The sequence below is a fragment of the Pongo abelii genome, chromosome 6 (assembly GCF_028885655.2).
Source record: "Pongo abelii isolate AG06213 chromosome 6, NHGRI_mPonAbe1-v2.0_pri, whole genome shotgun sequence".
Lineage (NCBI taxonomy): Eukaryota > Metazoa > Chordata > Mammalia > Primates > Hominidae > Pongo > Pongo abelii.
Window position 1 is genome coordinate 7,672,496 of NC_071991.2, and position 24,755 is coordinate 7,697,250.

At 46.0% G+C, this 24,755-nt stretch overlaps 1 protein-coding gene across 3 annotated transcripts in view; it reads right to left on the reverse strand.

Moving 5' to 3' along the window:
• Nucleotides 1-24,755, reverse strand: part of OCM2 (oncomodulin 2) — a 31,322-nt gene that overhangs the window by 2,805 nt on the left and 3,762 nt on the right. Inside the window, exons 1-2 of one of the 3 annotated variants that reach the window (XM_063725814.1) lie at nt 2,592-2,805; nt 883-1,015 (exon numbers count right to left, since the gene is read on the reverse strand). In XM_063725814.1, coding sequence (XP_063581884.1) covers nt 883-1,015; nt 2,592-2,652 — 194 coding nt within the window. In that variant the 5' untranslated portion in view covers nt 2,653-2,805. Of the gene's footprint in view, nt 1-882; nt 1,016-2,591; nt 2,806-24,755 lie in introns of those variants that run through there. The other 2 variants (XM_063725815.1, XM_063725816.1) reach the window with 2 other exon arrangements.

A 24,755-nucleotide genomic window follows, 5' to 3' on the forward strand; every position in this document is an offset into this window, starting at 1 on the left:
ACCCCACCATGCCCCACTAACATTTGTTTTTTTTTTTTGTAGAGACAAGGTTTTGTCATGTTGCCCAGACTGGTCTTGAACTCCTGGGCTCGCTCAAGCAATCCGCCCACCTTAGTCTCCCAAAGGGCTGGGATTGTAGGTGTGAGCCACAGTGCCTGGCCCATTTTTAAGTTTTTAGTGTTTTTAATTTTTATTTATTTATTTATTTATTTATTTGAGACAGTCTCTCTCTGTCACCCAGGCTGGAGTGCAGCTGCACGATCTGGGCTCACTGCAACCTCTGCCTCCTGATTTCAAGTGATTCTTGTGCTTCAGTCTTCTGAGTAGCTGGAATTACAGGCATGAGCCACCACGCTCAGCCAAGTTTTTAGTTTTTTAAAGTCCATTTGCCAAAGGAAATCCCTTACATGAAAGAATCTTTGCGACTGGGCACAGTGGCTCACACCTGTAATCCCAGCACTTTGGGAGGCCAAGGCAGGAGGATCACTTGAAGTCAGGAGTTTGAGACCAGCCTGGCAACATGGTGAAACCCCATCTCTACTCAAAATACGAAAATTAGCTGGATGTGGTGGCAAGCACCTGTAATCCCAGCAACTTGGGAGACCGAGGCATGAGAATCACTTGAATTTGGAAGGCAGAGGCTGCAGGGAGCTGAGATCACCTCACTGCACTCCAGCCTGGGTGACAGAGCGAGACCCTGTCTCAAAAAAAAAAAAAGAATATTTGCACCTGCAGTCTTCACTGCCCACGTTGAGGGCTTTGCATGGGTAGATGTGCGATCAGCTGACTCATGTCCTTTGCTTTAATGATGCTTGGCTGAATGACCAACACCAGGCCCACCCAGCAGTGCCAGGTACCAGACAGACTCAGGACAAAGCTTACTTAAGCTCTTCTTCATCCAGGTACCCGCTCTGGTCATTGTCTATGAACCGGAAAACATCCTTCACCTGACTGGCTGACATCTTGGAGAGGCCTGACGTCTGGAAGAATTTTTGGGGTTCAAAAGTGTCTGGGTCTGAAGAACAGAGAATGGGTTATTCTGACACTCATTGGATCACATTCTATGTTGGGGCCAAGGTACTGAAAACACAGATGATTAAAAACACTTCAACAATATCCCTGAGCTGAGGGGATGCTCAACTGGTCCAAGATTTTGGGACAGCCAAGACTTGATGGCTCTGTGATGGCATCCCATGTCCCCTTTGCCCCGGTCTTCCCTCCTCCACTTGGTTTTGTCCATTTCCCTTTTCCCTCCCCCTCCCCCTGGCCCACTTTACAGGCTGTGTAGCCGAGCCCCCAACATCCCTGGTCTAATTGGTAGGGGGACATGCAATCACTGGATTTCAACAGGCTAAATGGCCTTTGGCGATTTCTTTCTTTCTTTCTTTCGTTTTTTTTGAGACAGAGTCTCACTCTGTCACCAGGCTGAAGTGCAGTGGCATGATCTCGGCTCACTGCAACCTCTGCCTCCCAGGTTCAAGTGATTCTCCTGCCTCAGCCTCCCTAGTAGCTGGTATTATAGGCGTGCACCCCCATGCCCAGCTCATTTTTGTATTTTTAATAGAGACAGGGTTTTGCCATGCTGGCCAGGTTGGTCTTGAACTCTTGACCTCAAATGATGCACTGGCCTCGGCCTCCCAAAGTGCTGAGATTACAGGTGTGAGCACCACACCTGGCCCTTCAGTGATTTCTTGCTTTCATGTTTAGTTGGTTTCTTTTGTCTTACAGAAATGTAATCGCGTGCTCAGATCCCAGATCTCTATAATTTTAGTTATCTAATAAATAGCAGTTTTCTCCTCCGATTCCATGAATTTTCCAGCCAAGCTCTTATTTATTTATTTATTTATTTATTTATTTAGAGACAGAGTCTCACTCTGTTGTCCAGGCTGGAGTGCAGTGTAGCGATCATAGCTCACCACAGCCTCAACTTCACTGAGGTTGAGTGATCTTCCTATCTCAGTCTCCCGAGTAGCTAGGACCACAGGCACATGCCACCATGCCCTGCTAGTTTTTATTTTTATTTTTATTTTGTAGAGATGGAGTCTTGCTATGTTGCCCAGGCTGGTCTCAAACTCCTGGGCTCAAACAGTCCTCTCACCTTGGCCTCCAAAAGTGTTGGGATTACAGATGTGAGCCACCATGCCTTCTCTCTCTCTCTCTCTCTCTCTCTCTCTATATATATATATATATATATATATATATGTATTTCTTGTTGTTGTTGTTGGAGACAGAGTCTTGCTCTGTCATCTAGGCTGGAGTGCAGTGGCATGATCTCAGCTCACTGCAACCTTCTTCTCCCAGGTTCAAGCAATTCTCTGCCTCAGCCTCCCGAGTAGCTGGGATTACAGGCACCTGTCACCATGCCAAGCTAATTTTTTTGTATTTTTAGTAGAGATGGGGTTTCACCATCTTGGCCAGGTTGGTCTTGAATTCCTGACCTTGTGATCCACCCACCTCGGCCTCCCAAAGTGCTGGGATTACAGGTGTGAGCCACTGCGTCTGGCCGCCTGTCCTACATTTTGATTTTGTGTTGCCTCGCTGGAGGTGCAAAGCTGTGAGGAAATCCCATCCCCGCCCCACTTCCCCTCTACCTCGGCATTCCTGGAGCGCTGCTGCAATGTCGTCAGCACTGAGCACGTCCGTGATGCTCATTTTCTACCTACTCACACAGAATAAACAAGAGGCGATAAGCCACAAACAGGAATGCACACATCCAGGGGAAACACATCTTCCCAGGCCCACTGAAACTGTATGTGTGTCTAGATTTTTTTTTTTTTAATTAAGACAGAGTCTCACTCTGCTGCCCAGGCTGGAGTGCAGTGGCACGATCTTGGCTCACTGCAACCTCTGCCTCCTGCGCTCAAGTGATTCTCCTGCCTCAGCCTTCCGAGTAGCTGGGATTACAGGTGCGCACTACCATGCCTGGCTAATTTTTGTGTTTTTAGTAGAGATGGGGTTTTGCCATGTTGGCCAGGCTGGTCTCGAGCTCCTGACCTCAGGTGATCTGCCTGCCTTGGCCTCACAAAGTGCTGGGATTACAGGCATAAGCCACCGAGCCAGGCCTGTCTAGAATTTTTAAAATGTGATAAGCATGGTTTTGTATTAAGTGACAGGACAGAATATCCAAATTAAAACCAGATACTGAAAAGACCCCAGCCCTTTTTGTCTCAGAGCCTTCTTTTGAATATATGCCAAAAATGAAAAAAAAAATGACCCAAAGAAGGATTCAATTGTTTTCTTACAAAAATTATACTGACATAATCAGTCATTTGCATAGGCAGCCGTAAACTGTTAGAAATGCACTGGCATTTTCCTACAGCAGCTCGAGAGATGCAATGTTGCAAATTCCATGTGGGAAAGGATACAGTTTGGGCTGCTTGCAGACATTCTGTGGAAGAAGGCATGCTACCTGTCCTGAAAGGTGGGAAGCAGATGGATGAAAAGCCCATCTCCCAGAGATGAAAATCCTTCCAGGTGTCAGAGCCACGGGAAAAGAGGAGTCTAAGCACCTGAGCCTAATGTGAATGCATGCAGTGAAGAAGAGTCTGGGGTCTGATGGGTCCACCAGTTACTCACCGTTTTAGGTTTCCCCCCAGGAAGAATCAGGAAAAAGAGTTGAAGGAGAAAAACAACAGATGTGCTTTTGCTACCTTACTGACCTACCTTATATAGGCTAGAAAAAGTGATAGTTACAACCTCTTAGATTTCCTTTTCAAGGATCAAGTGGATGTAGCTCAAATGTCTTGTCTTACTTATGAAACCTCTTTTTTTTTCTATTTATGTCTCAACAGAATGTGGGTGGGAATAGCCAATTGTTAAAAAAAAAAAAAAAAAAAAAAACCTCAACAAACCTTAACTAAGGTTTCAATTCTGCAAACGAACCCTGTTGGCAAAGTGTGGAGGAGGTTCTAGATGCCTGGTAAGGTGGAGATGGTGGCCTGAACTAAGACAAACACATACGGGGTGCTCTGTAAGCTGAAAAGGCTCCCCAGATGTTAGCAGGTACCGCTGGAGGTAGGCCTGTTTTCAGCTTTGGGAACTATGGGTGTGTAAGGCTGACCTCAATCTGGAGTTGACAGACTCAAAGCCATTGTCACCAAGTGCACACACAGGACTCATCCGGCACAGGAGACAGGGCTAAGTGACGTGATTTTCCTACAAAACTCTTGACTTTGACATTTCCCAGCTATACCATAAATTGCACACACTCAAAAGGCAAAAAGGAGGAAATCAAACCAGCATTCCCAACCCCCAAAACTAACATGTTCAGAAACAAATATTCTGAGGCTGAGGCCAGGACTAGACACCTCAAGATTTTGTTTCTGTTGTGACAGGGTCTTGCTCTGTTGCCCCAGCTGGAGTACAGTGGCATGATCTCAGCTCACTGCAGCCTTGACCTCCCAGGCTCAAGCGATCCACCCACCTCAATCTCCCGAGTAGCTGGTACTACAGGCACACACCACCATGCCTGGCTAATTTTTTTGATATACATATTTTTTGGAGAGACAGGGTTTTGCCATGTTGCCTAGGCTGGTCTCGAAATCCTGGGCTCGAGTAATTCTCCCACCTCAGCCTCCCAAAGTACTGGGATTACAGGTGTGAACCACTGCGCCCGGCCTTTTTTTTTTTTTTTTTTTTAATTTTCAGCAAACATTTACTGAGCCTTTATATGGCCAGCACCGTGCTAGACTCTTCTTTTTAATTATTGGGTAAAAACCACATTCCATAAAATATATAATCTTAACCATTTTTAAGTGTATGTATAGTACAATAGTGTTAACTCTTGGTGCACTATTGAACGAGAGACCTCTATAATTTATTCAGCTGGAAAAATGGAAACTCTGTATCCATTGAGCTGCCACAACTCCCCTGTTCCCCCACCTCCCAGCTCCTGGTAAGCATCATTGTACTTTCTGCTTCTAAGAGTTTGACTACTGGCCGGGCACAGTGGCTCATGCCTGTAATCCCAGCACTTTGGGAGGCCGAGGTGGGCAAATCACGAGGTCAGGAGTTCGAGATCAGCCTGACCAAGATGTGAAACCCCATCTCTACTAAAAATGCAAAAATTAGCTGGGCATGGTAGCCTGTAATCCCAGCTACTCGGGAGGCTGTGGCAGGAGAATCACTTGAATCTGGGAGGCAGAGGTTGCAGTGAGCCGAGATTGCGCCACTACACTACAGCCTGAGTGACAGAGCGAGACTCCGCCTCAAAAAAAAAAAAAAAAAAAAAAGAGTTTGACTGCTTTATCTAGGGACATCATATAAGTGGAATAATATAGTATTTGTCTTTTTCAGACTGGCTTATTTCACTGAGTATAATGTCCTCAAGGTTCATCCATGTTGTGGCATGTGTCAAGATCTCCTTTTTTCTTTTCTTTTCTTTTTTTTTTTTGAGATGGAGTCTTGCTCTGTCACCCAGGCTGGAGTGTAGAGGCATGATCTCGGCTCACTACAACCTCTACCTCCCGGGTTCAAGCAATTCTCCTGACTGAGCCTCCCGAGTAGCTAGGATTACAGGCACATGCTACCACACCTGGCTAATTTTTGTATTTTTAGTAAAGATGGGGTTTCACCATGTTGGCCAGGCTGGTCTCAAACTCCTGACCTCAAGTGATCCACCTGCCTCGGCCTCCCAAAGTGCTGGGATTACAGGTGTGAGCCATCGCACCTGGCCTAGGATCTCCTTTTTAAAAGCTGGATTCATGTTTTTTGTTTGTTTGTTTTTCATTTTTAATTTTATTTGTTTTTGAGACGGAGTTTCGCTCTTCGGGCTGGAATGCAGTAGTGTGATCTCGGCTCACTGCAGCCTTGACCTCCTGGGCTCAGGCAATCCTCCCAGCTCAGCATCCCGGGAGGCTGGGACTACAGGCACACACCATCACACCTGGATAATTTTTTGTATTTTTTTTGGTAGAAATGGGGGTCTCATGATGTTGCCCAGGCTGGCCTCAAACTCCTGGACTCAAACGATCCACCCTGCTCGGCTTCCCAAAGTGCTGGGATTACAGGTGTGAGCCACTGTGCCCAGCCTGAAGTTTTTAAAAAGTGCAAAAATAGATCCCATGTTGCAATCAGAAACATACAGTGGCTTAGAAGTAGACAGTTCAGGCTGAGTGCGGTGGCTCATGCCTGTAATCCCAGCACTTTGGGAGGCTGAGGCAGGTGGATCACCTGAGGTCAGGAGTTCGTGACCAACCTGACCAACACAGAGAAACCCCATTTCTACTAAAAATATAAAATTAGCTGGGCGTGGTGGCACATGCCTGTAATCTTGGCTACTCGAGAGGCTGAGGCAGGAGAATCGCTTGAACTGGGGAGGTGGAGGTTGTGGTGAGCCGAGATCACGCCATTGCACTCCAGCCTGGGCAACAAGAGTGAAACTCCATCTCAAAAAAAAAAAAAAAAAAAAAAAAAGAAGTAGACAATTCAGGATACCTAGAGCAAGACCTCAGACTCTTTCCGGGGTAAAACAGTGGGCATCTTCACTTTGCCCCAGATATATTCTCCTACCAGGATGGTATACACTCTAGTGTCGTGAGTGAACAGTTTCTCTCAGGGATACCTGCAGCCTCTCTTAAATGACCAAACCTCCAGCCGGCACCCTATCTCTTGTCCACATTTTATTCCCCAGTGCCTAGCCCAGGACTGACCTAGATTTAGGTGTTCAGCAGTTATTTGATGAATGAACAGATAAAAATAGCAACAAGAAGTTGAAAATACGATTCCCAACTAGCATCACCTCGCCCAGCCCCTTAAAGAAGTTTCTGAAGATTGGGTGTGGTGGCTCACGCCTGTAATCCCAGCACTTTGGGAGGCCGAGGCGGGTGGATTACCTGAGGTCAGGAGTTTGAGACCAGCCTGGCCAACATGGTGAAACCCCGTCTCTACTAAAAATACAAAATTAGCCTGGTGTGGTGGTGTATGCCTGTAATCCCAGCTACTCCGAAGGCTGAGGCAGGAGGATCGCTTAGAACCCGGGAGGCAGAGGTTGCAGTGAGCTGAGATCATGCCACTGCCCTCCAGCCTGGGTGACAGAGTGAGACTCTGCCTTGGGAAAAAAAAAAAATCAGCTAGGCATGGTGGCGCATGCCTGTGGCCAGCTGCTCAGGAGGCTGAGGTGGGAAGACTGATTGAGGCTGGGAAATAACGGCTGCTGCAAGTTACAATTGCACCACTGCACTCCAGCCTGGGCGACACAGTGAGACCGTGTCTTTAAAAAAAAAAAAAAAAAAAAGTTTCTGAAAATAAGTCTTAAGAGTTTTGAATTAGGTTTCTGACATTAAGTTGCCATAGAAACTAGCTGAGCCCTTTCTTTTCCTTTGGGAGTGTTTACAATTGTCCATAGAGATAAAACATTTTTAAAAAATCTGCTCATTTAAATCAAAGTAGCATATGGGTTAAACCAAGATACTTTTTATGTTCATGCTATTTTTCTGATAGAAAATAAAGATACCAGAGACCAGGCCAGGAGTGGTGGCTCATGACTGTAATCCCAACACTTTGGGAGGCTGAGACGGGAAGATTGCTTGGGCCCAGGAATTCGAGACCAGCCAGGGAGATGTAGTGAGACTCCCATCTCTATAGAAAAATATTGTATTTATTTAAATTTTAAAAAGATAACACATTCAGTGAACATGTTTTCTGAATCAAGGAGGCACTTAAGATGATAACTTGAATTCCATTATGTGCAATCTGAGCATCAAATATCGATTCAGGCCGGGCGCCGTGGCTTACGCCTGTAATCCCAGCACTTTGGGAGGCTGAGGTGGGCGGATCACTTTAGGTCAGGAGTTGGAGACCAGTCTGGCCAACATGGCGAAACGCTGTCTCTACTAAAAACACAAAAAAATTATCCGGGCATGGTAGTGGGTGTCTGTAATCCCAGCTACTTGGGAGGCTGGGGCAGGAGAATCGCTTGAACCCAGGAGGTGGAGGCTGCAGTCAGCCGAGATGGTGCCACTACATTCCAGCCTGGGTGACACAGCGAGACTCCGTCTCAAAAATATATATATATATATACATATATATATATAAAAATATATATGTATATATATAGATAGATTCACACAGAGAGACAATATTGTATAATTCCACTAATACGAGGTACCTAGACTATTCAAGTTGACAGAGACAGACAGAATGGTGGTTAGCAGGGCTGGGGGGAGGGGTAACGGGAGTGAGTGTTTAATGGGGACAGAGTTTCAGATTGGGAAGATAAGAAAGTTCTGGAGATGGATGGTGGTGACGGTTGCACAATGTGAATATGTTTAATGCCACTGAACTTCAAAAGGGTTAAGATGGGTCAGGTGCGGAGGTGCACATCTGCAATCCCAGTGCTTTGGAAGGCCGAGGCAGGAGAATTGCATGAAGCCAGGAGTTTGAGACCAGCCTGGGTTACAAAGCACTACCCCTCTCTACAAAAAATAAAAAAAATTAGCCAGACATGGTTGCGTGCACCTATGGTTCCAGCTACTCGGGAGGCTGAGGTGGGAGGATCACTTAAGCCCAGGAGTTTGAGGCTGCAGTGAGCTGTGATCACACCACTGCACTCCAGCCTGGTTAACGGAGTGAGACCCTGTCTCTCCAAAGAAAAAAAAAGAAAATGATTAAGATGGTAAATTTCATATTATGTATTTTATGTTGCATGTCATGTTATGCATCTGACATATGTTGCATATGCATAATGATATGTTGTTTATCATATTTGCATATTTATGAAATGTAATGCTTATGTATATCATGTATATGTATATATTAACAATTTTTAAACGTTGATTCAGTCGTCTTCATTATTTTGGCCACCAATTCCTAATTGCTCCCAGGAAAGAATAGGAGGAAGATGTGGAAGTAGATCGTTTTTTTTTTTTGAGACAGAGTCTTGCTCTGTCACCCAGGCTGGAATGTAGTGGCGCGATCTCGGCTCACTGCAGCCTCCACCTCCCAGGTTCAAGAGATTCTTCTGCCTCAGCCTCCCAAGTAGCTGGGATTACAAGTGCCCGCCACCATGCCCGGCTAATTTTTTTTTATTATTTTTAGTAGAGACGGGGTTTCGCCATGTTGGCCAGGCTGGTCTCCAACTCCTGACCTCAAGTAATCCACCCCCCTCAGCCTCCCAAAGTGCTGTGATTACAGGCATGAGCCGCCGCGCCTAGCCTGGCTGCCACTGTGGGGACAAAACTCTTGAATGTATGGGAGACCCTCCTTCCATCATGTATGATGGGCTAGTTAAGAGCACCGTGGACCCACTTCCATGTTCTCTCAACAGACATCACTTCCTAAACGTCTCTCAACTTCATCTTCTCTTCACGGACCACCGTCACTACCCCAGCCCAAGCCACCAGCATCTCTTTTGGGAATGGAAACAACTATGGTGGCCTCTTAACCTTTCTCCACTCGGGGTCACCTCCAACCTAGCCAGGTGGGTTTTGAAAAAACCCAAACATGGCTGGACTGGGTGGCTCATGCCTGTAATCCCAACTTGGGAGGCCGAGGCAGGAGCATTGCTTGAGCCCAGAAGTTTGAGACCAGCCTGGGTCACGTAGCAAGACCCCATCTCTACAAAAAATGAAAATAACTAAATAATTATCCAGGCTCCTGGGCTTGAGCGGTCCTCCTGCCTGAATCTCCTGAGTAGCTGGGACTACAGGCATGTACCACCACCCCAGGCTAATTTTTAAATTAAATTAAATTAAATTAAAAAAAAATTTTTTTTTTGAGATGGAGTTTTGCTCTTGTTGCCCAGTCTGGAGTGCAATGGCAAGATCTAGGCTCACTGCGACCTCTACCTCCCAGATTCAAGTGATTCTCCTGCCTCATCCTCCCAAGTAGCTGGGATTACAGGTGTGTGCAGCCATACCCTGCAAATTTTTTTGTAGTTTTAGTAGAGACAGGGTTTTACCATGTTGGCCAAGCTGGTCTTGAACTCCTGACCTCAAGTGGTTCACCCGCCTCAGCCTCCCAAAATGCTGGAATTACAGGTATGAGCCACTGCGCCGGGGCTTAATTTTTTAATTTAAGTTTTGTAGATTCAGGGTCTGGCTCTGTCATGCAGGCTGGAGTGCAATGATGCGATTGTGATTCACTGCAGCCTTGACCTCCTGGGCTCAAGCCATCCTCCCTTCTTGGCCTCCCAAAGTGCTGGTATTACAGGTGTGAGCCACCGCGCCCAGCCCCATCGTCCATTTTTATCTTCGGTCTTTCATTGGCACATTCCTTGTCACAGTGTAACTATTCAATGAACACATTTGTGCATTGAATGAACTGGCTCTCTGAATCTGAGTTTGTGCATCCAACTGTCTCCGTGTGGTGACGTGGGGGATGGGGTGGGATCCAGAGTTACCGGAGTGTTTATTTATAAATGAGATACTTCTCTAGGAGTGGATTTCCTTTTCCACTCAGAGACTGAGCAATAATTGGTTAAATAAGTTTACACGTGGGGGTTTGGGACAAGCTCCTTCATAAGACGAAGTGACTGCTGTTTACAAACGAAGACCGTAAAGTGTCTTAGGGCTGCGTGAAAAGGACAGCTTGTGTGTTTCCCAATGGAATGAATGAATAACAAGGATGGGGGATCCTCAGGAGTACACAGCCCCCGTCTATAAGAGCTGACCTCTCCTGGGTTTACAGTTTTGATTACCCACGGGGCAGGGCAAAATGCATCCCTCATGACCTACTATGGGTGTGGAAATGGCACAAGTCCCCTAATTACCGCTGGCCTCGTAATCTGTGGGCTGCGGTGCACAGTGAAAATGCAAGTCCTGCCAGGCATGGTGGCTGGTGTCTGTAGTTCCAGCTACTCAGGAGGCTGAGGCAGGAGAATTGCTTGAGCCCGGGAGCTCTGGGCTGCAGTGCACTCTGCCGATTGGGTGTCTCCACTAAGTTTGACATCAATATGGTGACCTCCTGGGTGCAGGGGACCATCAGGTTACCTAAGGAGGGTGAACCAGCCCAGGTTGGAAACGGAGCAAGTCAAAACTCCTGTGCTGATCAGTAGTGGGATTATGCTTGTGAATAGCCACTGCACTCCAGCCTGGGCAACATAGTAAGACCCCATCCCTAAAAAAAAAAAAAAGAAAGAAAAAGAAAGAAAGAAAATAGGAAATGCAAGTCCTCTTGTTCAAAGAATTTCGATATGGGGGCCTCAGCGGATTAAATCAAGTGTGCAGGCTTTCTAAGTGCAGGACCCTGAAGACTATAGGTCTCACACCCTTGAAGCCTGCCCTGCTCACAAGAGGTTTGTACAACATTGCCCAGTTCACCAATATGATGTCATGTCATTTAACCATGGCAACAACTCTGTGAAATATTATTATCCCCATGACGAAAAAGGGAGAGATATCCCAGGTCATGCAGGGTGTGGTGGCTCAAGCCTATAATCTCAGCACTTTGGGAGGTTTGCTTGAAGCTAGGAGTTTAAGACCAGCGTAGGCAACAGAGTGAGACCCCTATCCTTTAATTTTTTTTTCTTTCGAGAGTCTCACTCTGTCACCCAGGCTTGAGTGCAGTGGTTCAATCATGGCTCACTGCAGTCTCTGCCTCCTGGGCTCAAATAATCCTCCCACCTTAGCCTCCCAAGTAGCTGTGACTATAGGCACACGCCGCCACACCCAGCTATTTTATTTTATTTTTTGTAGAGATGAGGGGGGGGTCTCACTATGTTGCCCAGGCTGGTCTCGAATGCCTGGGCTCAAGCCATCCTCCCGCTTTGACCTCCCAAGCTGCTGGGATTACAGGTGTGAGCCACTGCTCCCGGCTTTCTGGGCATTTTAATTTGTGGATCACCATGCCTGTTATCCCAGCTACTGGGGAGGAGGCTGAGGCGGGAAAATCGCTTGAACCCAGAAGGTGGAGGTTGCGGTGAGCTGAGATCATGCCATTGCACTCCAGCCTGGGCAACAAGAGCAAAACTCGGTCTAAAAAAAAAAAAAAGATACCCACCAATTAGCGTGATGTTTACAAGAATTTCATGTGGTAGTTGTGATAGTTAATTTTGTATGTCAATTTGAGTGGGCCATGGGGTCCCCAGATTAAACATTGGCTAAGACTGCATACTTATGTTAACATGTGTTAAGCCTCTGTGCTGATATATCAAGCACTTCTGTACCCAGCAAAGCAGCAAACATTTTCCACAGGATACCTCACTGCTCAGAACATTAAGGCAGGTATTGATGCCTCCATTTTACAGATGAAGATAAACTAAATTTCAGAGATTAGATGCAGAATTTACCAGCCTTCAGATGCGTGCTGAAATCTCTGGTTCCCTGCTTTTCCTACACGGCCTGGACTAATGACTTATTTTATAAGACACAGAGCACAGAACCCCAGTGAGAAGAAATTATTATTAATAAGGGCTTGTTCTGGCCCCAGACAATGGACAGGCTGCTATGAGAATGCATAAAGAATTCTGCAAAGGCCGAGCGCAATGGCTCATGCCTATAATCCTGGCACTTTGGGAGGCTGAGGAAGGGAGGATCGCTTGAGCCCAGGGGTTCGAGACCAGATTGGACAACATAGTGGGACCCTGTCTCTAAAAAAAAATTTAAAAATTAGCCAGGCGGGGTGGTACGAGCCTGTGGTCCCAGCTATTCAGGAGCCTGAGGTGGGACGATGGATGGCTTGAGCCCGGGAGATCAAGGCTGCAGTGAGCCGTGATCATGCCACTGCACCCCAGCCTGGGTGACAGAGCGAGACCCTGTCTCCAAAAATAAAATATAAAATAAAATAAAATAAAAAAGGATTCTGCAAATGTCAGCCTACTCCTCTGCCCAAAATATATAATAACAAAGAAAACAAAGCAAAGATGTCACAGCTATGGTTTTGTTGCTATGAGAATACTCTCGTCAAGGCTGGAGGATGGCGCAAACGTGCTGTACTTAACCGCTTGTCAGTTTCACTTGCAATTCGCACACGTGGCGCGTGGGCCTCTCTGCTCTGGTTCCGGGTCAGCCAATGTCAGGGGCAGGAGCGAGGGTACGAATGCTTCGAGAAGGAAGGATGGACCCGGCAAGTTGAGTGCTTCCGAGAGGTTAGGATGAGGCCTCCAGGGCGAGCACGTGCGGATGATGGGTGGGGCGGTGACTTGTTGCTGGGTAGTGCGGAAGAAGCTGTTCTAGGGTAATGCAGGTGGGAGGGGACTGGAGAAGGGTGCAGGTGGGAGGGGACTGGAGAAGGGTGCAGGTGGGAATGAGATCATAGGGGAGGATACAGTGCTGCAGGAAATATATTTTTTAAATTAAAAAATTTTTTTTTTTTTTTTTTTAGATGGAGTCTCTGTTGCCCAGGCTGGAGTGCCGTGGCGCCATCTCGGCTCACTGCTAACTCCACCTCCTGGGTTCAAGTGATTCTTCTGTCTCACCCTCCTGAGTAGCTGGGATTACAGGTGCACACCACCATGCCCGGATAATTTTTGTATTTTCAGTAGAGACAGGGTTTCACCACGTTGGTCAGGCTGGTCTCGAACTCCTGACCTCAAGTGATCCGCCTGCCTCAGTCTCCCAAAGTGCTGGGATTACCAGCCATGAGCCACCGTGCCCAGCCAGAGCTCAGGAAGTATTTTAAGACTCCAGCTGCCAATGGCCTTGGGGAAGGGGTAGGTTCACAGGTGGGTCTAGGAGGGCCTGGCACCCCCTCGTGGGGAACATTCATGCTTCCTGAGTTCCTTTCTTCTCTCTTTTCTTCCTGCAGCTTTCTGTCAGTACCGTATTCAGAATGCCAATGGTATGAAGTCAGCCCAGCTATTTAGAAGTTTGGACTCAGTCGTTTTTGTTTTGTTTTGTTTTGTTTGCTTGTTTGTTTGTTTTGAGACAGAGTCTCACTCTGTTGCCCAGGCTGGAGTACAATAGCACGATCTCAGTTCACTGCCACCTCTGCCTCCCGGGTACAAGCAATTCTCCTGTCTCAGCCTCCCAAGTAGCTGGGATTACAGGTGTACACCACTATGCCTGGTTAATTTTTGTATTTTTAGTAGAGACAGGGTTTCACCATGTTAGCCAGGCTGATTTCGAACTCCTGACCTCAGGTGATCCACCTGACTTGGCCTCCCAAAGTGCTGGGATTATAGGCATCAGCCACTGTGACCAGCCTGGACTCAGTAGCTCTTGGCATGAGTATTGGTTTAGCTGACTTTCTGGGTAGCCCAGAGCCGTTATGGGTGTCAGACTTCACCTTCCCCGTGCCTTCTGACCCTCAAAGGAAGACAGAAGCTACATCATTTCTTATCCAAATGCTGCAGGAGAGGACAATTTCTTAAAATTATCTGAGAGATTATTGGCTATGTCTTTTTTCCCCCTCACTCTTACACACTTGCTCTAAATTACTCAGTGAAATTGATGGCAAAAGCCCTTTAGACCTTTGGCTGGCTGTGTCTTCCTGAGCTTACTAGAGCATTGTTCGGGGAAGAAAAGGCTGAAATAAAGATGGGAGTGGCCGGGCGTGGTGGCTCACACCTGTAATCCCAGCACTTTGGGAGGCCAAGGTGGGAGACCATTTGAGGCCAGGAGTTCAAGACCAGCCTGAGCAACATAGTGAGACCCCATCTCTACAAAAATTAAAAAGTTCGCCTGTGTGTGGTGGTGCATGCCTGTGACTTCAGCTACTCAGGAGGTTGAGGCAGGAGGATTGCTTGAGCCCAGGTGGTTGAGGTTGCAGTGAGCTATAATCTTGCCACTGCATTCCAGCTTGGGTAGGCCCTGTCTCCAAAAAAGACAAAACAAAACAAAACAAAACAACAACAACAAAACACAGTGAAGCTAGGGATGAAAAATACACTGGATGGGATTAGCAAAGTAGACACTGAAGAAAAAAAGAGTAATGAGTTTGAAAACATAGCAATGGAATAGAGGCTGGGCACAGTGGCTCACTCCTGTAATCCCAATACTTGGGGAGGCTGAGGTGGGTGGATCACTTGAGCTCAGGAGTTTGAGACCAGCCTGGACAACATGGTGGAACCCCATCTCTACAAAAAATTTTAAAAAGTAGCCAGGTATGGTGGTCCCAGCTACCAGGGAGGATCACCTGGGCCCAGGAGGTCAAGGCTGCATTGAGCCAAGATTGTGCCACTGCACTCCAGCCTGGGCAACATAGCAAGACCCTGTCCTAAAAAATAACAATCCCCCAAAACAAAACCAATCCCCTCCCAAACACCCCCACATCGCAATAGAAAAGATACAAGCTGAAACGCAGAGTGAAACAATTCTGGAAGAAATAAAACCAGACATCAGTGAGCTATTGGACAACTTAAAGTGGCCTAATATACATGTAATTGGAGTCTCAGAGGAAAGGAGAAAGAGGAAGGAACAGAAAAATATTTAAAGAAATAATGGCAGAAAATTTTCCACATTGGATAAAAGTAGGCTCAAGAAGCTCAATGAACCTCCAGAAAAAATAAGAGGAGGAAAAAGGAGGAGGAGGAGGAAGAGCCAACACGTATAAAGGGCGCATTATTATAAAATTGTTTAAAACCAGTGATAAAGAGAAGATGAAGTTCATAAAGGCAGCCAGAAAAAAGAGACACAATATGTTCAGAGGAACAAAGATAAGATTGACATCAGACTGCTCTCTCTCTCTTTTTTTTTTTTTGAGATGGGGTCTTGCTATGTTGCCCAGGCTTGTCTTGAACTCCTGGGCCCAAGCGATCCTTCTGAGTAGGTGAGATTACAGGCGCACGCCACTGCCCCCGGTGACATCAGACTTCTGATCAGAAACAATACAGGCCAGAAGGCAGAGGAGGAATTTTTTTTAAAGAACTGCAAGAAAAATGAACAAACAAACTATTGCGGATGGACACAAAGATTTTGTTTCTCTTAGCAATTAGAAATCACCTCAACATCCAATGTGCAGGGATTTGTTAATTGATGGGCCATAAAAAATAAAAGGATAGTCTACAAGTCTATTTAATGATATGGAAAAATATCCACCACATATTGTAAAGTGAAACAGACACTGTATTAAATGTATTTTGTAAATTGGAAAATATATGTTTATAGACACAGGATGGCGGTTATAGGGACTGGACCTTACACAATTGTGGGAGCAGGTTACATGGTAACCAGTGCCAACCTCCACACTCCACAGATATGTCTTCTTGCTCACAATAAACTGGAACTAGGCAGGGAGGGGAATTTTAGGAAATGCAGTCCCAGTTTTGCTAAATTGACACAATACAAATCCACCACATATCAGTAAAAGGCTACAGAGAAATTCACCCAAATGGTTTTAGCAGTTATTACTGGGAGTTGAGTGAGTTTAAATTCTCAGTACACAGGTCAGATGTGAGAAAATCAAACAATACATTTGGTTTTTTAATATAATAAGTCAACCTAATTTTCACTCCAATCCCTCCCCCATCCTATCAAGGAGGTAGGAAATTCAACATCCTTCCTTCCCTTCCTCCCTCCCTTCCTTTCTAACTTCCTTCCTTCCTTCCTTTCTTTCTTCTTCCCTCCCTCCCTTCCTTTCTAACTTCCTTCCTTCCTTCCTTTCTTTCTTCTTCCCTCCCTCCCTTCCTTCCTTCCTTCCTTCCTTCCTTCCTTTCTTCTTCCCTCCCTTCCTTCCTTCCTTCTTTCCTTCCTTCCTACCTTCTTCCCTCCTTCTCTTCCCCCCTCCCTCCCTTCCTTCCTTTCCTCCTTCTCTTCCCCCCTCCCTCCCTTCCTTCCTCCTTTCCTCCCTCCCTCCCTCCCCCCCTCCTTCCTTCTGTCCTTCATCTCACTCTGTTGCCCAGGCTGGAGTGCGGTGGCACATTCATAGCTCACTGTCACCTTGAACTCCTGGGCTCAAGGCTCCTTCTCACCTCACCCTCTCAAGTACCTGGGACTACAGGCGCACACCACCACACCCAGCTAATTAAATTTTATTTTTTTTGTAGAGATGGGGGTCTTGCTATGTTGCCCAGGCTGGTGTTCAGCTCCTAGCCTCAAACAATCCTCCTTCTTCAGCCTCCCCCAACACTAGGATTTCAAGCACGACCCACTGCACCAGGCAGAAAAATATTGGATTTTTGTACAAATACCTATACTATTCACGAGTAGCCTTTAAACTGCCCTGAAATTATGGGAATGAAGTGATGAAAATCTTCATCCAAATGAAGACAACTCTATTATTATCAAGAGTGTGGCATATTTGACCTACATCTAGATGTGTATAAGCATTTTCTTTTCCGAAAATGAATAAAAGAACAAAAGATTTCAGTATTGTTACCTATGTATTAAACACACAGTTAAACTCACTGTCTCTAAATGCACAGGGTATGTGTTGCCCAAGCCCAGAACAGTTCTCTGGGACTTCCAGGTCACAGCTGAGCATGTATATTTCCTGAATTTAGTGTTCTCCCATCGCTAGAGGTGATTCATGTTTATTAATTAGGTTGGTGCAAAAGTTATTGTGGTTTTTGTATTATTGCCACTATAATATAATTTTGCAATTATAACTTTTGCACCAGCCTAATAAAAAAACACCTTGGCTGACAAGCTATGGGAATGGTATGGCCACCATAAATGACCTTCACGGTGTTCTACAAAGCAGTGGCTTCCAGTTCAGAAGGGATTTGCTGCCCTCTGTCTAATGAGTTGGGGTTCTCTTTTCTCCTCCACGTTCTAGGGTTTTGATGCCTCTTAGCATCACCATCTCTCATTTGGGGAGCAATTATGAATCGTTAGTAAAAGCTCAATTTTTTTAAGAAGCAAAATCAGCAAGAAAATTCAGCATGTCCCACTTTTCTAGACGGCATCCTCAAAGACCACACCCAGGCACTTAATAATTTAGCCTTTTGGGCAAAGTTCTCATTAGAATGGATCAAAAACATGAATAATGCAGGCATTTGCGAATCACACTACTCGTCGGCCCTGACACTGGCCAGGAAACACCTGAAGCAGTTGCAGAGGGGCTCAGGGTGACTAGATCGGGTGACTGGGTCATGATGACACCAAATTTGGTTAATGGGAATCCCAGGTCATATCCGATGGTATCAAACTACAGCCACTGCCCCCTGTCTTCTGCAGGTCTTTTAAGTCAAATGTCTCATGCCAGTCAAAATTCCTGCCGGGAAATCACACTCTATTTCTCTAGTTCTTTTTTTTTTTTTTTGAGAGGGAGTTTCACTCTTGTTGCCCAGGCTGGAATGCAATGGCACGATGTCGGCTCACTGCAACCTCCGCCTCCCGGGTTCAAGCAATTCTCCTGCCTCAGCCTCTTGAGTAGCTGGGATTACAGGCATGCACCACCACGCCCAGCTAATTTTGTATTTTTAGTAGAGATGGGGTTTCTCCATGCTGGTCAGGCTGGTCTCGAACTCCCAACCTCAGGTGATCTGCCTGGCTCGGCCTCCCAAAGTGCTGGGATTACAGGCGTGAGCCACCATGCTCATCCTATTTGATCTATTCTAATGAGAACTTTGCCCAAAAGGCTAAATTATTAAGCGCCTGGGTGTGATCTTCGAGGATGCCGTCTAGAAAACCGAGACATGCTGAATTTTCTTGCTGGTTTTGCTTCTTAAAAAAGTTGAGCTTTTACTAATGATTCATAATTGCTCCCCAAATGAGAGATGGTGATGCTAAGAGGCATCAAAACCCTAGAACGTGGAGGAGAAAAGAGAACCCCAACTCATTAGACAGAGAGCACCAAACCCCTTCTGAACTGGAAGCCACTGCTTTTTAGAACACCGTGAAGGTCATTTTTCCTCCTTTTTTTTTTTTTCTTGAGACAAGGTCTTCCCCTGTCACCCAGGCTGGAGTGCAGTGGTGCGATCACAGCTCACTGCAGCCTCAACCTCCTGGGCTCAAGTGATTTCCCCTACTATAGCATCCCCCCGCCACCAGTAGCTGGGACCACAGGCATGCACCACCATGCCTGACTAATGCTTTATTTTTTGTAGAGACGGGATCTCATCATGTTGCCCAGGCTGGTCTCGAACTCATGGGCTCAAGTGACCCTCCTGCCTCGGCCTCCTAAAGTGCTGGGATTTCAGGCATGAGCCACAGCACCTGGCCCCCTCTTTTCCCCCTTGTTCCCCAGATCATTCTTGCATTCCTGATCTCCTTCTCAAACCCTAATATGTCTTCATCCTCAGCAGATGACCTTGCCTTCTCCTTAACTGAGAAAATAGTAACGACCAGAGGGGAGTGTCCCCAAGTTCCCTAGACAACATCAGCCCTCTCCCAGCCTCTGCATCCTTTCACTCTGCCTTCCTGCCTTAGCTATAAAATGAACCATCAGGCTGGGTGTGGTGGCTCACGCCTGTAATTCCAGCACTTTGGGAGGCCGAGGCAGGCAGATCATGAGGTCAGGAGTTTGAGACCAGCATGGCCAACATGGTGAAACCCCATCTCTACTAAAAATACAAAAAATTAGCTGGGCGTGGTGGCGCGCACCTGTAATCCCAACTACTTGGAAGGCTGATGCAGGAGAATTGCTTGAACCCAGGAGGTGGAGGTTGCAGTGAGCTGAGATCATGCCATTGCACTCCAGCCTGGGTGACAAAGCGAGACTCCGTCTCGAGAAAAAAAAAAAAATGAACCATCCACATCCTATCTAAAGCCAGCCCCTCCACCATCTAAACTGGATTCCATTCCTGCCACCCTCTCAAGCACATCACTCCACATACTCCCCCTTCCCTCTCCTGTGCCATCAATTTCTCTCTCCCTAACAGATCTTTCCCATTAACATAATATTAACCGAAAAAGGGACTGAGGCATGAGTCCCCATTGACTGAGGTTGATGCAGCAGTTTGAGGACACGCCCGGGAGGAACATCAGCCACAGGAGCATCTGTGACCTGTGAGTTTCCAAAGAGGGTTTGGGAACTTCACTATTTAAAGGGGAAAGAGCAAGCAGGAGGGATAAAGGAAGGGAGGGCAGGCAGAGAGGCAAGTGGTCCTATTCTCTCAAGGCTCTGATTAGCGATCAATAAATCTACATTTTACATGTCAATGAGGCATTCGTCTCCAGCTCAGGAAATCTACATTTTACGTAAGGTAAAGTAAACATGTGAAAAAAGGAGTAAAAAGTCAATGATGCATTCATCTTGAGCTCAGTAAATCTACACTTTACATAAGATAAACATATGAAAAGAGGGAGTACAGGAGTCCATGTTGCATTCATCTCAAGCCCAGTAAATCTACATTTTACATAAGATAAAGTAAACATGAGGGAGTAAAGAGTCCATGATGCATTCATCTTGAGCTCAGTAAATCTACATTTTACATAACATAAACATATGAAAAGAGTAGAGGCGTCCATGGTGCATTCATCTGAAGCCCAGTGAATCTACATTTTACATAAGATAAACATGTGAAAAGAAGTAGAGGAAAGAGTCCATGATGCATTCATCTTGAGCTCAGTAAATCTACATTTTACATAGGATAAACATGTGAAAAGAGGAGTCCATGATGCATTCATCTTGAGCTCAGTAGATCTACATTTTACGCAAGATAAAGTAAACTTGAAAAGGAGTCTGTGATGCATTCATCTTAAGCCCAGTGAATCTACATTTTACATAAGATAAACGTGAAAAGAGTAAAGTTTATGATGCATTCATCTTGAGCTCAGTAAATCTGCATTTTATATAACATAAAGTAAACATGAAAAGAGGTAGTAGGGGAATAGGGCCATGCTGCATTTATCTCAGGGTAGGTGGAAGGATGATTTATGGTCTTGTCCTTGTCCTATCCATGTGAAAATAAGCTGGTAATCGACATTGTTAGTGTGAGATTTAACATAATTTGCTTTTAGAGCTAGTTTATAGGGGGAGATGTATCCTGAAAGAATTAGGGGCTCACTTTGTGAGCAACTTGTGAGGGAGCCATCTGGGAAGATATGTAACCTATCATGGTGGGCACCTGGCTTATGCATGAGGCTAGAACATGGGGTTATGAAAATACAGCTCTCCGTTTGGGAACAAAAGGGAAGACAGTATTGCATGACTCAGTTTCCAAGCTTGACTTTCTCTTTGGCATAGTGAGTTTGGGGTCCTGAGAATTTATCTTCTTTCACAATACAAACATGCTGGTGTATGGATCCTATCTTTAAAACAAACTTTCAATATGGATGGCAAATGAGCACATGAAAAGATGCTTAACGTTATTCACCATTAGAGAATGCAGATTAAAGCCACTGTGAGGGCCCAGTGGCACATGCCTATAGTTCCACCCACTCAGGAGGCTGAGGCAGGAGGATCACTTGAGCTCAGGAGTTTGAGGCTGTAGTGTGCAATGTTCATGCCTGTGAATAGCCACCGTACTCTAGCCTGGGCAACATAGCAAGACCCTGTCTCTAAAAATTTTTTTTTAAATTAAAAAGTAGGCCAAGTGTGGTGGCTGATGCTTGCAATTTCAATGTTTTGGGAGGCCGAGGTGGGAGGATCACTTGAGCCCAGGGGTTTGAGACCAGCCTGGGCAACATAGCAAGACCCTGTCTCTAACAACAACAACAAATTATAAATAAATAAATAAATAAAACCACAATGAGATGCCAATACACATTAATGAAAATGTCCAAAATGAGGAGGGCTGACCCATGCCAAGCACTGGTGAGGGAGGAACTGGAACCCTCCTTCCCTGCTAAACTCACTTTCCTCTGAATAAGAAATGTGTTACCCAAGTACTGAGCAACTCTCTTGGCTCTCCTTCCACTCTTCAACATGTTTTCCTTCCTGAATGTAAATTTCCTTTGGAAAACACAGTGGAAGTGTCTATCACATGACCCAGCTGGTTCTATTCCAACTTCCTCCCCAAGAACTGGGATTCTTTTTTTTTTTTTAAGACAGAGTTTCGTTCTTGTTGCTCAGGCTGGAGTGCAATGGTGCGATCTCGGCTCACCGCAACCTCCGCCTCCTGGGTTCAAGCCATTTTCTTGCCTCAGCCTCCCAAGTAGCTGGGATTATAGGCACGCGGCACCAAGCTCGGCTAATTTTGTATTTTTAGTAGAGATGGGGTTTCACCATGTTGGCCAGGCTGGTCTCGAACTCCTGACCTCAGGTGATCTGCCCGCCTCGGCCTCTCAAAGTGCTGGGATTACAGGTGTGAGCCACCGCGTTCGGCCAGAACTGGGATTGTTAAAGCACACCTCCCTCCCATCCTGCTAAAAACCAGCAACAACTATAACCACCACCACCTGTGGCACACACATTTGGTGTCAGCATTAGTGAGCCACCTCCAGGCTACCACATTTGAGGACTTCTTGCCAAGAAGTTCTCCAGCAGTTTTCACCCAAAACCTGTTCTTGCTGCTTTTGCTCTCTGGCCAACTCTGTGGTCACTAAATCAATGTTTCAGTTTTTGAGCAGGAACAACAAGAACAACAACAACAAAAAATACATATATATACATATATATATATATTGGGAGAGCCCCAAACTGCTTAGGCACGTGTGAAATGCTATAGCAGAAAAGAAACAAAATGCTATAGGATGCTGATTTTTTCATGAACAAGAAATGTGAGCGGCTCCATCTCAACTTACGGATGAGCTGGAGGCAACAGTTAATGAAGACTTAAGTGAGTTAATTAAGGAGAAATTGCAACTAAACCCCACATAATGACAGAGCTGGCATCTCTCGCTCCAGGGTCCTGTATTTTTATCTGTCTGCACTTGTCCATGATGTGGGTTCTCTTTGTGGGGGGTCTCCTTGTATTGGGCAGAGATCCCCATGAGATTCAGAACCCAGGAAAAACCATCCCATAAAAAAACACTGGCCGGGCACGGTGGCTCACGCCTGTAATCCCAGCACTTTGAGAGGCCACGGCAGGTGGATCACCTAAGATCAGGAGTTCAAGACCAGCCTGGCCAACATGGTAAAACCCCGTCTCTAGTAAAAATACAAAAATTATAGGCGGGCGCCTGTAATCCCAGCTACTCGTGAGGCTGAGGCAGAAGAATTGCTTGAACCTGGGAGATGGAGGTTGCAGTGAGCCGAGATCACGCCATTGCACTCCGGCCTGGACAAGAATGAAACTGTCTCAAACAAAACAAAACAAAACAAAACAAAACAAAAACAAAGCAAACAACAACAAAAAAAAAACAAAAAGAAAACCATCAAGGAAGAGATGTTGTCGCCCAAAAGCTTCAATGAGCCGGGCACGGTGGCTCACGCCTGTAATCCCAGCACTTTGGGAGGCCGAGGTGGGCAGATCACGAGGTCAGGAGATTGAGACCATCCTGGCTAACAAGGTGAAACCCCATCTCTACTAAAAATACAAACAACAACAACAAAAAATTAGCCGGTGCGGTGGCGGCGAGCTCTTGTAGTCCCAGCTGCTGGGGAGGCTGAGGCAGGAGAATGGCGTGAAACCAGGAGGCAGAGCTTGCAGTGAGCCGAAATCGTGCCACTGCTCTCCAGCCTGGGTGACAGAGCAAGACTCTGTCTCAGAAAAAAAAAAAAAAGCTTCAACGACCTGGGACAGATGTCAGAGTTGAATTCAGAGGATTGTTCCAAACCCTCAAGAACTCTCATGTTGGCCAGGTGCAGTGGCTCACGATTGGAATCCCAGCACTTTGGGAGGCCGAGGCAGGAGGATTGCTGCAGGCCAGGAGTTTGAGACCAGCCTGAGCAGCAGAGGAGACCCCACATCTACAAAAATGTAAAAAGTTAGCTAGGCATGGTAGCGCATGCCTGCAGTTTCAGCTACTTGGGAGGCCGAGGTGGGAGGATTGCTTGAGCCCAGGAATTCACGACTGCAGTGAGATAAAATTGTGCCACTGCACTCCAGCCTGGGTGACAGAGCGAGAACCTGTCTCTAAAAAATAATAATTAAAAAAACCCTCATGTTCTTATCTAGATATGACCTTGAATGGATAGAAAGAAGCTCAGGAGACAGGAGATCCCATCCTATCTTGGGCTTTTCTAGCTGTCTGCCTTTGGGAAATTCACTTAATCTCTCAGAACATCAGTTTTCTTATTTTTACTTTATTTATTTATTTTTTGAGAGACACAGAGTCTCTCTCTGTTGCCCAGGCTGGAGTGCAGTGGTGCGATCTTGGCTCACTGCAACCTCCGCCCCCGGGTTCAAGTGATTCTCCTATCTCAGCCTCCTGAGTAGCTGGGATTACAGGCATGTGCCACCCCGCTCGGCTAATTTTTGTATTTTTAGTAGAGACGGGGTTTCACCATGTTGGTCAGGCTGGTCTCAAACTCCTGACCTCGTGATTCGCCCGCCTCAGCCTCCCAAAGTGCCGGGATTACAGGTGTGAGCCATCATACTTACCCTTAACATGCTCATATTTTCATTTACCTTCTTGAACATATCAAATAGTTGTAGTAGCTGTTTTAATCTCTTTATTAATTCTATCTTTGTCATTTCATTTCATTGGTTTTTCTCCTCTTCCTGGGGTATAATCCTTGCTTCTTGGCATATGTGGTGATTATTATTTTTTAGAGACAGGATCTTGCTGTGTTGCCCAGGCTGGAGCGCAGTGGTGCCACCATAGCTCACTGCAGCCTCAACCTCCTGGGCTTCAGCGATCCTCCCACCTCAGCCTCTCAACTGGCTGGGCTTACAGGTGTGCACCACCACACCTGGCTAATTTTTTAGTTTTACTTTTGTAGAGATGAGGTCTCGCTATGTTGCCCAGTCTGGTCTTGAACTCCTGGCCTCAAGCAATCCTCCTGCCTCAGCCTCCCAAAGTGCTGGGATTATAAGTGTGAGCCAACACTTCCCTGCCATGCCTGGTGATTTTTTACTGGACACCAGATATTGTGAATTTTACCTGGTTGGGCGCTGAATATTCTTGTTTAAAAAATATATTCTTGAGCTTTATTCTGGGACATGGTTA